Source organism: Geospiza fortis, unplaced genomic scaffold (genome assembly GCF_000277835.1).
Source record: "Geospiza fortis unplaced genomic scaffold, GeoFor_1.0 scaffold121, whole genome shotgun sequence".
Lineage (NCBI taxonomy): Eukaryota > Metazoa > Chordata > Aves > Passeriformes > Thraupidae > Geospiza > Geospiza fortis.
The window spans coordinates 3,088,572-3,102,767 of record NW_005054346.1 but is presented as its reverse complement, the minus strand read 5'-3'; the positions used below and the strand labels follow the sequence as shown (position 1 = coordinate 3,102,767).

The 14,196-nt window shown below is 38.0% G+C and overlaps 1 protein-coding gene and 1 non-coding gene across 2 annotated transcripts in view; both read left to right on the top strand.

Moving 5' to 3' along the window:
* Nucleotides 1–14,196, top strand: part of MTFR1 (mitochondrial fission regulator 1) — a 23,451-nt gene continuing 9,255 nt past the window's right edge. Inside the window, exons 1-3 of the mRNA XM_005423044.2 lie at nucleotides 1–99; nucleotides 6,079–6,221; nucleotides 9,427–9,525. Coding sequence (XP_005423101.1) covers nucleotides 6,156–6,221; nucleotides 9,427–9,525 — 165 coding nt within the window. The 5' untranslated portion in view covers nucleotides 1–99; nucleotides 6,079–6,155. The remainder of the gene's footprint in view (nucleotides 100–6,078; nucleotides 6,222–9,426; nucleotides 9,526–14,196) is intronic.
* Nucleotides 12,040–12,112, top strand: TRNAV-AAC. The gene has a single exon. It is a non-coding gene; the product is annotated as a tRNA-Val (tRNA).

Sequence of the window (14,196 nt, the reverse complement as noted above, 5' to 3'; positions counted from 1 at the left end):
CCGTCCCCGGCCAGGGCAGGTGCCGGCTGGAGCGTGGAAGCGCCTCGGGGTGCTGGGCCGAAGCTTTTGTTCGTGCAGGTGAACTGCTGTGATGAAAAGGTGACAGGTCACGGGGAATAATGTAAATACAAGATCATGTGGAGATAATATGGGAAGTTTTTTAAGGACGCTTTAAAATAGAGAGTTGGCGTGTAAGAGGAAAAATGAGCCCTAAGGGGCATGGTGGTTTAATTTCTCTTTTCTGTAAACTTACGCTGCTTGCTGTGTGCTCCTTTAGTGATACTGTTGCCGTGCTCAAGTTCTTCTGTAATGGTCATAAATAAGTAACTTGCTGGGTGCGTCTTTTCATTTTGTTTAACGAGCTGTTGAAATTCCAAATATTGAGGGTGAGTAGAGTTTGAATGCTGAAATCAATCGTAGTGCATTGATCTCTGCCTGACAGCGTCAGCAGTACTTCATTAATATTAACATGCTGTCCTCAGAGTGCTCTGCAGCTCTTGTGAAGGCAAGACTTAAAAAGATTAAATTAATAAGAATTATGTCTTCTGATCCCCACTGGCTTTTACCTAGGTGATTAAAATGAGTCAGTCGAATTATCTGCGCATCGGGTCTAAAAGTTCTGGTTACTTGTTGCTGAATGCAAATAATGTGCTTTGTAGGAGTCACTAGGTAAAACATGATTGCTGTTTGTAGAACTCAGCATTGTTACACAGAGATATCTGCGGGGGAAATTGGACATTTTAAATGCTTTTTCAGACAAGTGCACCCTTTTGTTTCTAAGACTTACGTGCTGTTATCTCTCAAAGCTGTAGCAGAGAGACTGACATTCACAGCAGCTGGTGAGGAGGTCTGTCTGTCTGTTCGGCAGGGAAGTGCAGGTGTTTGGTTGTCTCTGTCACATAATACCTTGTGGTCTGTAGGTGTTGAAGGGTTTCACTTACCTCTCAGTGGTATCACAGTGCACTGTGCAGGTATAATCATTGCTGAGCAAAGGCTTTTGATTAAACTAGTGCTGAAATGTGGATTTTTTTTTCTCTGTCCTTAGTTGACAGGATGGGATAGCATGAATGAAATCTGATTAACAGGGTTTTGCATGTTCAGGTAAATACAATGGAGCTATATTTTTAAGAAAGCTTTAGCAACTTCTGTTGCAAGTATGTATGATTTTCAATTCCTGCTTTAAATTTCATACCAGTACTAGCTTAGATTGTCCCTGTAGTATTTACTGACTTTTATCTCTCCATATCTTTCCAAACAGGTGTTTCTGTTAGTACTGAGGTGCTCCATTATTTGTAGCTTCCACACCAAAAAAGAGACTCCTGGTTCTGGCTATATGACCTCTGCCAAGTGCACATTTACTTTGCTTGTAGCTGGTCTGTGTCAGTTTGGGACAAAGTCTGGTCCTTTATCCAGAAATTCTTCTGCCCATTTGGGTGTTGTGATAATGCGGTTTTTTGCTTTATCTTCCTTTATTACTTTTTAAATAATGTTTCTTTGTGGGTGTAATTTTATTAGATGGACTTGGGTCATATGGTAGCCTAAAAGACTGAGGAGATATGCTTGCCCTAGTTCTTGCTAAAATAAGGAGGAGCCTGGTCTTTTTGCATTTCATTTTTATGTGGCTGGTATTCCTTTGAACCTCTGCTTCTTTGAAAATTTTATACTTCTTAAAGTTATGCCTTTTGAATTTAGAGACTACATCTTTCATTTTTCAGATTTCATACCTTTGTTTATTCTTTGTTGAGGCTAATCTGCTCCATCAATCCCATTAAGTCATTCTCTTTTATGTTTGTAGGGACCTTAAGTGAATGAGAGAAACCTTCATTAAAAAAATATGAATATCATATTTCTTTTAAAGAGCAAGAACTCATGCTCTGAAGGGGACCTGGATAAATGCAACATTGCAAAAACTCAGAATTTCAACTTGAAAGCAGTTGCATCTGATTTTCTTTTAATTTTTCATTTGTAGGACTCACTAAAAAGCCTGGCAAAGGGCTTCTGTTCATATTTACTGAATATATATATATATTCAGTAAATATGAACAGAAGCCTTATGTGTAGAGATTCCAGAGCTTTTATATTTATTTAGTGAACTTTTTGTTATTTATAAGTGGTATTACCTCTCAGCTATGTTGACTTACTATTTGATATGAAAGTATTGAACAGAATCTGCAGAAGTGGTTGGGAAAAGTAGGGGCAAACAAGCTCCAGGTGGCTTGGAAATGTAGACCTCCTCATTTCTAAGGCAAGGAATTCCTCCATATTTCCATATCAGTAAGGAAGTTCTTCAGCATTGCTAATTTCTGGGTTTCATTGACATGAACCCATGAAATTCCAACTCCTTCATGCTTTATGCAGTGAAATGTAATTCTTTACTACTCGTTGGACATCTTGGTAATCTTGTCTATGAGTGCTGCTCATCCTTGTAATGGTTTTCTGAGGCAGAGCAGAAGGACCATTTTTTATGGTAATATTACTATCACTCAGGGCTCTTCATTTTAGTAATTGAGTTATGGAATTTTTTTTTTGAATTTAACTATTTTTACTGTAGGTAGCACCAAGAAGAGAGAGGATAAATACCACAAAGATCAGTATTTTAAAAGAGGTATTATTCTGTTTATTAAAACCATAAACATTTAACTTCTGCTTCTGAAAATGGTATGTATACAGGGCACGAGAGGTGAATTTGCTAATGATTTCATTCTTGCTGTCCAGCGGTTTCTTTTGGAATGAACCCTGTCTGTTCTTGGCACATAAACTGATTGTGAAATAGTTGAGTTTTGTGAAGAAAGGTATAGTGCAACATAGTCTGAAAGAAATAAGTATGAAGATTGCCTGGAGATAATCCTGTAAACTCATAATCAGATAAAAATACACTAAAAAGCATTTTTCATTTAGATAACAGATTAACTGGAGGTTGTTCAAACCTGGTGGTTTTCCTTAGAGCCACAAACTAATGAAGCTAGTCCAGGAACTGGGTGGTACTCTGTGCTCTTACAGATTGATTTCAGTCAATTTCTTCTGCAAGAACAGACGGGTCATTGAAAAGAGCAAGATGTCGATGACCCCAGTCTCAAGTACTTAGGCCACAAAGCAAACAATAACTTACAAAGTGAACTATAAATATTCGTTTTACTGAAGTAGTTGTTTTGTTGAATGAAGGCCCTTTGTGTTCAGTCATCAGAGCCTTGGAACCTGAAATTATAAAGGGTCACCTTAATATTTTAGGGCAGGATAAGTGTTTTGGACTATTTCCAATGCTTTGTGTCATCATGCTCCTTCTTTTATTCCTGGGGTTTTGAATCCCATTGACCAAGTTTCTGAAATTATTTATCAATATTTCAAGAATTGCTTTGACAAGTGAACTTTGCAAGGTGAAATTCACTAGATACTGTTGTCCTGGATGCTTATAACTTCTCAGCACTGTCTGTATTCCGTGCTAACACCTGTCTGCCTTACCTGCCACTTTCAGGTGAGAACACTGAATACATTCTAACTATCCAAATCACACACTGCTCTCTTTCCTGTTGCATCATGGTTGTCTCTATTGCCTCTCACTGCTAATACATGTAGGACTGTTTTATGTCTGTGAGATGGAACCCATTTTGTAGCTTGCCTTTTTTAGCTTACTACTTCATATTTACACTATTCTGTCATCCTCATGTTGTGCTACTTTTTTCTACATCTGGTTTTGTGCTTTTAATTGGTTATCTTGTCAGTTTTTGTTGTTCTTTTACCTGTTTGCCTTTACGTTTCTAAACTCTTGGAAACTTTCTAGACCTGCTCTGATTTCTTTGGAGGAAGTTCTAACACTCACTTTTCACTTCTGTCCAGATTGTCTTTATTGTTAGACTTGGACCCATCATTTAATCAGGAACAAAATCATACATTTTCTTCTCTGCCTGGAAGAAAACATGACTCTGACTTCTTTCAAACCTATGAGCTGGCTGAGAGACCAGTGTATCAGGATACAGTCATTCCTTTTAGTCCTGTCACTTGCCTTTTTCAGCCAGCCCTGTCTTTGCAGTTGCTCAGCAAAACTATTACAAGTATTGTACTTTTTTGTACCCTAGCTTTTTCTTTTGTTTGAATTTGTCTTGATGAAGCTTTCTTTTTTCCTCCTTTGATTTCCACACTGCTTGTTGAACAAGTCTGGACTTTGGAATGAGGTGGAGTAGATCACATGTAATCACACCTTTGGAACAGGTTTCCCCCTTTAAAGGAGCATTCCTCTCTTTTGTGTCACTGCATGCTACAGTGGCAGATAGGGTGCCAAATCCAATGTAAGGCGTTGTATTTTTCCTGTTTTAAGAGCACTGCAGGTGCAGTGAGATCCAAGGTCCATACAGTGGGTTGTGGAAGGGAAGAATAACAGATGCCTGAAGGAATAATAGATCAAGTACATGGTGATGCTTCTCTAATAGACTTCTCCAGCATTCTATAAAGAAGTCCATGACTTATTTATGTACTATGAATGAGTGTAGCTTGTATTCATGGCTGTTTGGTAGCTAGCCCATTATTCTTCCCTATTGTTTTTCCTATAAACAGTTGTCATTTTCATTCTAATCTCCTGGTGTAAATTAATAGTTTCTTCTGAGCTTAGTCACAAACAAAAGAAAATCCTATGATGATGAGAAACTAATATCAACTGTCTTTTAAGCCTGTCTAAAAAAAGATAACTGTAAGATTGTACTGTTTCTGCCAAGTTTCCACAAGAGGTACGTTATTACTAAGGAACTGTAAACTGTTAAAAAAAACTTGTAATGGAAACAATGATGGTTTAACTGTAGGGCTTATTTGGCTTCTCCAAACAGCAGAGCTTTTCCATCTCCTGACTTTCCATCTTCCCAAGTACCAGTTCCTTGCTGCTGCATTGCTTTAGTCATCCCTGTCTGTATATAGAGTGACTACAGCAACACCATTGTTCATACTACAAATACGTTTCTCTGGGTGGATCAACAGAGTGTTGTTTCCAGCCTGCTACACAAAAGAAATGTAAACCCAAATCTGTAGCTTCCTTTCCTGGTTTTGGTGGCATACGCTTTTCAGTGGTGTCCAGGTTATGACTGGTGTAGAATGCAGTTAAAGAAAAAGTGCACTATTTTTGCTAGAGGAGCAATAAAACCATCTTGAGTCATGTGAATGGAAGTGTATATAAACAAAATTTGAAATCTGTTTAATCTTATAAACTGCTTGAATATTTTCATGTCCTACATCTACAGTATTTAATGTAATTTTCCGGCATTAGTCATTTTTCCATGTTTCCTTTCTCTCCTTAGTTGTAGGAAAAAGGAAGGAACAACAAAGCTGTCAGAGAATGTGAGTCAGGAGAGGTGATCAGCTTTCTGCAGTCTGTTCCTGCATAGAATTGAGTTTTAGATATGAGTATGGCACTTCAGTCTTAGTGCTAATCCCCATCTGCGGGCATTCCATAGGGCTTGATGCTCACTTAGAGTTGTTGAACGCCATCGTCTGTCCAAGATCAAGTGAGCAGTCATTTCCCCAACTTTTTAATTGTTAACTTTACAACAGCTTAGATTTCTTTCCAGTACCTGAAGGGGACTACAAGAGAGCTAGAGAGGGACTTTCTGCAAGGGCACATAGTGAAAGGACAAGGGGCAGTGGCTTTAAACTGAGAGAGGATAGGTTTGGGTTAGATATGATAGATACCACCATGAGGGTGCTGATGCACAGAAACAAGTTGTTGAAAAAAACTGTGGATGCCCCATTGCTGGAAGTTTTCATGGCCAGGCTGGATGGAGCCCTGTGCCAACCTGATAGTGGAAGGTGCTCCTGCAGATGGCAGGAGGGTTGGAACTGGATGACTTTTGAGCTCCCTTCCAACTCAGACATTTCTGTGAGTCTATAAAAACGACACTATAAAAAGTCATTGTTACCTGTATTAAAAAGTCATTGTTACGTGTATTAGATGCCTTCTGAACCTTTGCTTTGAAGTACAAGGTATTGGTGTCATCTAATATGTCTTTTATCTAAAGCTTGTTTTTTTAGGAATCTAGCAGTTTACTTCTCTAGATGTTCCACAACATGCATCTAAAATTCTTATGTGTCTCATTTCAGAACTACTATGGAACCTTGGCAGCCTTGTAGGTTTGGAAGGCTTAAATCCAAGTTTGGAAAGGCCTTTTCCAGTCCTGATGATTTGCTGGCTGAAGCGCTTAATTAGGATGGCTTTTGAACAAATTGGATTGAACATGGAATCAGTAAGTGTTTCAAATTTCCTTTATGTTTTCAGAAAATAAGGTATAGAAAGCACTTCATGTGTTTTAGTTTGTGCTTATCTAGAAGAACACTTTAGGTACACTCAATACTGGAATGATTCTGCTATCCTGCAAAGTCATCAAGTTTATGACTTGAGCACTGAAATATTGAGTAATAAATGTGTTAAAAGTACTACGCAGTTCCTTGTGGTTCCAATAAACTGTTTGCTTTTTAAACATTGCTGTTCATGCTGGACTTCTGTGTGTGTTTTGAAGCTGAAGGAGAATTCCATCTTATTTCTAACAGTGATTAAAAAAATAATCTTATTGCTTGTTCTTACCTTGGAGATACAAAAGCCCCATGAAACTGAGATGATTATACTTGTGCTACATTTACCTCTTCTGCGCTATAGTTACCTCTTCTGGAGGTGTAACAGTACATGAGAGCAGCACAGCTGTGTTCTTTGCTGGGTAAACAGAGGAACAGACCTGCATAGCTCTCCTCTCAGAGGAGACTATATAGAGAGTTTTCTTTGAATGCTTAGCAGAGAGAGACAGAGAACTGCTACACATCAGCTGCTCTGTCACTGACCTTTAGGAAGCTATTTTGAGTACAAATATTGACCTCAGTGTAGTAATCCCTGTAAGTTTTTGAAGTATTTTAATGGGGAAATCCTAACAGCTATGTGCAGTATAAAGTCAGTATTATTGTGTCTCTGTATTTATCAGTCTTGGGAATCTATGGAGAGCAAATTGTTTATACAGTGTAAATGAAGATTGACAACAAGAATATGTATTTTAGGATTTTATTTGAATTTTGATCTGAGATTCCATGTAACTTTGAAAATTCAAAGTATGAGAATATGTTGCATTATAACACTACTAAATAAGGAAGGAAACAAGTTTTTAACCTTTTTCTCCCCATTCTTTACTTGTATCAAGCTTGTGATAATGCAGTTACGTTTCCAAATGTCACAGTGAAGAACTGATGCAATAGCAGCGTATGACTAAGTAGCATTTTGCAGACTTGCTCAGCCAGTGCTTCAAGTCAACAAGAAGTTGTGTGAACTTGGTTAGAGCAGTGCTGAGACCTCAGCTCAGCTGAGCAGGGAACTGATTTTACTTGAATCCCTTGTGGCACAGTTTGCATGCAGTGTTCTGACAGTAATGTCCTGGCATATCTTGTATTACCAAAACTGAGTCACTCAGCATTTTGGTGCACCAAACCATTATTGTTGAAGAGCCCCAAGGGCATTTGGAAACCAAATATTTTTGACTGCTAGTCAACAACTTGTCTGTGGTCTGAGCAATATCCAGACAAGTTTTGCTGCTTGTTTAAAATGCATTGCATTGTGTTGGTAATAGAGCATGTAGTCTAGACTGTCTTGCTGTTGTGGAAGTACTTCTGCAGCTTATTAAGCCTTCCTTTGACTGGCATTATTTGTTCCAATGCTCCATCACTTTGAGTCTCTTGCCAACGGTTCTGCTTTAATCAGAATCAGTTGTGAATAATGAGACTGTATTACTGTGGTGCTGTTTGTTAGTGACTTGTTCTTGAAGGCCACTGATCTACCTGCTGTTTGCTCAGACATGTAAACAAACAGGTGATAGGCACAAATGTGAGGTCTTGGTTGAGGCAACCAAAATGCAGCATCAATAGACTACTCTGCATTGAAAAATTTGTGTTCAGCTTAGCAGTGTATTAAGCAAGAGAATGGGGTTTTTTTATAGAATGGAAAAAAAATAGATCTGAGTGGATTCATGGCAAAGTTGCAGCTCTGTTGTGAGGATGTAGCATATGTGCAGTGCACATTTATTTTGTCAAAATTTTTACATTCCAGTAAAGCCAGAGGAAGGAAGAATAGAAATTAGAAACAGGCATGTTTGTGTGAAGTTTGTGAAATAATCTGGAGATCAATACCATGGAACATAAACTTTCCTTTTTAATAGAACCTTCAACATCTACAAGTAGTGATCTTTGCTTAGTATATTAATATATTCAGCTGTGTGTTATGCAACTCCCACAGCACCACTACAGCAATATTGCCATTGCCAATCAGAATAGCCTGGATTTTTCCTATTTTCTTTGTTGGGCAACCTTCTACCAGGATGTCCAGTTTGCTTGAAGCTATGATATTTTAAAAACTAAAGTCTGACTAGTAAATTCACATTTACAGCCGTAATTAAACACTGGCCAAGTTTTTAAAATTACCATCCAATGTTCTAATTGTTTACCAACAATGTACCCTGTGTTAGAGTCTTCTCATTATTATTATTCTTGTTTGCATTGTTTTTGTTGCCTTTGCCTGTGCTGAAATCTTTCCCACCTCTCTCTGGGGTGTTTGCTTCTGTTCTGGCTCATTTTGTAGTATTCTCCTAGGATTAAACTCCCATTTTATTTCCTTTATAAGGCTGTTGTAAATACTAAATACAACAAAAAGAAGCAAATTTAATCCCTCTTGAAACAACATAGAGAAAATGTAAATTGCAGTAGAAACAGTTATAATGAAGCCTGGTGTGTTGAGCTGCTGTGGGCAGTTTTCTCTAGGAGAATCTATTTTTGTGAGGCAGGAGACAAAAGTTCCTTTCTTACAAAAATTTTGTCTTATTTTCTCCATTTTATTCTCCTTTGCTCTTTAATTTCACAGTTACATTTTCATATTTATTGTAGCTGCTGCTTACTTTCATTAAGAAGGATAGACACTATTCCTGTTAGAAGAGCTCCTAATTAAAAAAGAAAAAAAAATACTTTGAGACACGAATAACTATGTGACTTCAAGGATTTTTAATAATTGAGTGGCTATCTTGAAACCCTATAAAAAGAAGTGTTTCGCTGAATGTAGGTTCTTTATTGTCTTGAAAATTGGAATATTGTGTTTTTGAAGATAGTTTCAGCTCCTGAAGTCTTCTGCATTACCTGATTTATTGTTTTGGCTTTAGACTTAATCCAGAGGCTGTCTTGACCTTAAGCAGGCCTGGCTGTACTGTCCTGATGATGTGTAATGTGTTTGTGCCAGTTTGGGGATAGAATGTAAGGAGTTCACTGGGACAGAATTCAGTGTATAAACATTATATCCTACTCCAGCATGAAAGGAATTACTAAATATGTTTAGCAAAAGCATGGTATAGAAGAATAAGGGAGAGCTATTGCAATATGATACAAAACTCTGTTCCCTTAACATCTGGCTTCTTTATTTTTCCCATGCAGGTGCTTTGGTCAAGCAAGCCTTATGGTTCATCTCGAAGTATTGTAAGAAAAATTGGTACTAACCTCTCTCTTATACAGTGTCCAAGAGTTCACTTTCAGGTACGTGTTCTCAGCAATTTAGAATCTGTTTCTCATTATGCTGATAAAGAGATTTGCTCATTACTAGAAGGTTTGTAAAAGTAGAATATGATAAACTAGATATAGGAGAATTACTTAACTTCTCTCTGCTTCCAGTTCAGATTTTTTCTAAATAAGAAAGTTGAAAAAAAAATAATAAAAGAGAAAAATTATTGAAACTTATTTATATAAACAGTACTTATAAGCTAGGCTTAAGAGCCATGTAAAGATAAACAGTATTAAAAATACTTGGGAAAATAAACAACTTTATCTGAAATCAAAAAATTAGTTACAAGATAACATGAGTACCTTGTTTGCTTTTGTTTAAAATATAAGGCTTTGCTTTTGTTTAAAATACAAGGCACTGTGTAGGTGAAAGGGTAGGGTAAAGAGCAAGTGTAAAAGCTTAAGGAAGAGAAAAGCCATGCTTTCTATCATGAGTCTTTCAGGAGCAGATGGGAAAGTGGAAGCTGTTACACATAATCTCTTCAACTCTGGTGTTAGGGGTAGGGAGTGGATATAGAATTGGAGAAATTTAGTGTTTGAAATTCAAGCTGAGAGAGGAATGTTCCGTGGGCTGAGCAAGGGTGGGGAGTGTAAAGATGAATGGAGGGAATCAGCTGCCACACTTAAGATATAGTAATCTCCACACTGCTAAATTTTTCAATGTTTAAATTAATTTCTTTATCATAAATGAAATGTATGAACAATATTTAGACTTGAAATTCCAGTAGCAAAACCAGATAGTTCAGATTATCATAGAAGCCTTAGTGGTGTGATAGTAAAAGCCATGCTAACGTTTTGCCTCTCTTAAAAAATTACATTGAGAAAGCTGGGACAGCCATCTCACATTTCTAGTGGCTTGATGAAAAAAAAAATAAAGGAATGTGGAGTTTTGTGCAGGTGAGGACAACAAAGAGCGTGCTGGATTAAACTTTTGAATGTATAATTAGTAGGTTTTTTGCCAGCAAGAAGGCTACCTGTGCCTCAGATTTAGAAGGTAGTGAAGTCCTCCTGTGTGTCTGATTCTCTATGCTGTAAAGGCCATACAAGGGAAGATGATGCTCATTTGCAGGTAGTTAGCCTAATACTGACTTCTCTTAATATGGTACATAAAAGAAGACATTTCTGGTTTATGTTCTTGAAAGGAATGGTAAGATATATCTGGGGAATCTGTCCCTGATTATTTTTAGTATTTAAGCAAATAAATAAATAAATACATAAATACGTTTTGGTCTGGGTTCTGTTAAAATAAATATAATATTTGATTTTTTAGTCCTCTTAAAGAGACATTCATTCAGCTTTGTGTGTACACTAAGTATAAGCATTCACCTTCTATGAGATAAAAGGAAAGGATTCTGAAAACAGAAGTAGTTGTGAGAGTTGATATAATTAAAAATAGGAATTCCAAAATTTGAGCCTTGAAACACATTAAAGTTTATATGGTTTGTGTGGACTCTGTTTTATAAACTGCTAACATGTTAAGTGTGATGCTAACTTCTGCTCTTTTTGTCTTTATCTCAGCATTAAGATTCTATAGTGAAGTTCAATACTGATCTCGATCGTTTTCATGCTATTGCAACTGACACTTTCCTATAGCTGTCTCTTCCTCTTTCTTTCTTGCCAGCTTTTGCTCTATTATGAAAGGACCATGAGCTGAACCTTGCTGTAAGTCATTCTATTTAAAAAAACAAATCAAATCTTACTTGCATCATCTGAGGGTGCACGTATGGAATCAATGTTTCTAACCCCAGAGCATCAGGCTTTTCACAGGTCTGCATTTTCCTTACGATGAGTGGATGAGACTCATTGAAAGAATATCTCTGTAATGTCCATACTTACCTTCTAGCATGCTTTTGTTCAACTAGTCTGAAAAAAAAGAGTAGCCAAACATTTTGATGTTTGAAGTCTACTGACTCTGTGGATCTTGCCGTAGTCAACATTTAAATTAACTGCTAAATACTAAAATGCAACTTACATATTCAGTAAGAGGTGGCAGAGCTTATGTACCTTATGCACTCTATATGGCACGAACAAATGAAAACAGTTTCTCTAGATCTTTTGTATGTCATATTTTTAGATTTATATGTAGTATTTGGGAGAAAATAAAATTAAATATACCAGTATAGCCTAGGTAGATTCAAACAAACCTACCGTAGTGTCTCTCAAGATAGCATCCTTCAGCTACAGCATTTCTGTTTTAGTCCCATGTTTCTCCTGTCTGTCTGATGGATACCTGATAACTCAGTGGAAGTCTCCTAATAAATTGGTGTGCATGTTACAAACATCTGAATTTACTGGGCTAATTTGAAAAATCACAGCAAGTTTGTCTTACCTGGTGTTTCGAAATGTTTAATACATAACTGTATTAGTAATTTGAAGGAAGAGTTTTTATTCTGTTGTGTATAAAAGTGATTAAAAGTCTCTGTTCTGCTTGGCACTTTGTGGAGCAAACAGAGAGCAGGGAGCCTGCCCCGCGGCACGCTGCTGAGCAGCGTTTCCGTAGTGTAGTGGTTATCACGTTCGCCTAACACGCGAAAGGTCCCCGGTTCGAAACCGGGCGGAAACACTGGCGAGGCTGACTCTCAATTTGGGAGTTGGACTCGATGATTCTTTATGTGTCCCTTGCCGCTCGAGGTGCCAGAGCAGTACTGTGTGTGTGCAGCACACATGCACACGAAGGCAGAAAGACTGGGAAGGGAGAAGTGGGGGAAGCAACTACACAGTTTCCGGAGAGGCTACGGCACTGATTCTTTCAGTTCCTGCCATCCAGTAGAACTGGGCCTGTTTTCAGTACTCTGTTCTCCATTTTAGGTGCTGGCAGAGCAGTTGTTCAGGTTTTTTTCTGCTGGAATTTACTGGAGGATGGGGTAGTCACAGAGGTGTTCATAGGCAGGTGAAGGTTTTGAGAGATGGATATTGGCCTTTCACCTTTAAATTACGGTAAAAATCTTGCATCAACTTGAAATTCAAATTCTACTGCTGAGGAGGGCTTTGTTGTTTTTAGGGATAGAGAAAAGAAACATCTGTATATGGGGTAACAAGCAGATTCTGTTTACATATAAATATGAATTAAAATTAAGAAGAAACTTGTATCACAATATAACAGAAGGCTTACTACTAAATCTTGGATTAGAAGTTATTTATCTATGCAGGAATTCTGGCCATGGTAAATATATTCTTTACTGTTGGTTTAGAAAATTATTTTTGATTCAAGTATGTGTAGTGCCTTTATTTAAAAGTGGCTTCAATCTTTTAATGGTAATATTACTGCCAAAAAAATCTGTATCACCTGCAAAAAGTATCTAATGTATTATGGATTTTTGAAATTGCCATTAGCATTAATACAAACGCTGTGGTCCTGAAAATTTCTATTCATTTTTAAGAAGAAAAATGCCAAGGAAGCCTCAAACAGCAGATATCCTAACATGCAATATAGTATTCTCTAGACTGCTTTAAAGAGAGGCAGACTGTAATGGTATTAGGCACAACTGTTAATGTGATAAACATATTACCATCTGTGCTGATGCTACCTGGAAAAAACCCTGTTGTTTCCAAATGATCTGATGGTGCCAATATGCACTCCTGGGAGCTGTGATAAAGACTCTCATACAAGTGAGAGTGTGAGGTGAAGGCAACTAATCTCAATTTCTAAGGCTGTTTGCAACAACTCCCAGGGAAAAAACCAGCCCCAAGCTCACAACTTCTCTCTTCCTGAGACTTCTGTATCAAAGGCTACTACTAAAATATTTGTGGATGTTCTTCTGAAATGGTTTCACCTCATCCAGGCTGCAGTCCTACTGTGATAGGTCTGCTACAAATTCAGATTAATGCTAACATTTCATAGTAGTTGGCTCTTACAGAGTGAGGTTGCCTTGAAAACTGATCTCAGTGGTGATGGTCTGGGTGCAGGCTGCCCTTGCAGACTGGCACCTACTGCCACCATCTTTGTCAGTATTCCCAGCTCCTTGGCCACTGCAGGCCACAGGCAGCACTTGAACAGCTGCAACAACTCGTGCAGATTTGGCTGTGGGTTTGTTTGTAGTGTTGGGTTGACAGCTGGACTCAGTGGTCTTAGAGGGCTTTTCCCACCTTAAGGAGTCTGTGATTCTGTGGAATACAACCAAAGCTGGGGCATATATATATTGGAGATAGGGAACTCAAGGTGAAAGACTGAGCAGAGCAAATTCCTGAAAGTTGTCTCAGTAGCTTTTATCTGCTGAGATACTGATCCCAGGCTGCTCAGGAGTCCGGTGACTCTGAACACATGCCCTCATCTGTCCTGGGGAAGCAGCCAGTATTTCAAAATAGATTTGAAACCATTTTCTTGAGTTGTCACTGTGGAGCGAGTGTTGATGGTCGAAACAATTTTTCAAATCACCATTCAGGTCACTTAACTGGAAATTGAAGAAAAGTTCTAGACTCTGCATCTTGCTCACCTCTGGCTTCAAACAGCTGTAAAGCTAATGGCCAGAACCATGCTGGAAAATGGTCCATTTGTTTGGCATGTTGTAAATAAGATTGTTAGCACGTAATGTATAATGTTATGATTGCATCCTACCTCTCACTCAAAGTCTTTGTGATTACTGAGCTGGTAGAATTGGGTTTTTGCCTGGTTTTGGGGTTGGTTTGCTTGTTTGCTTTCCCCCCTGT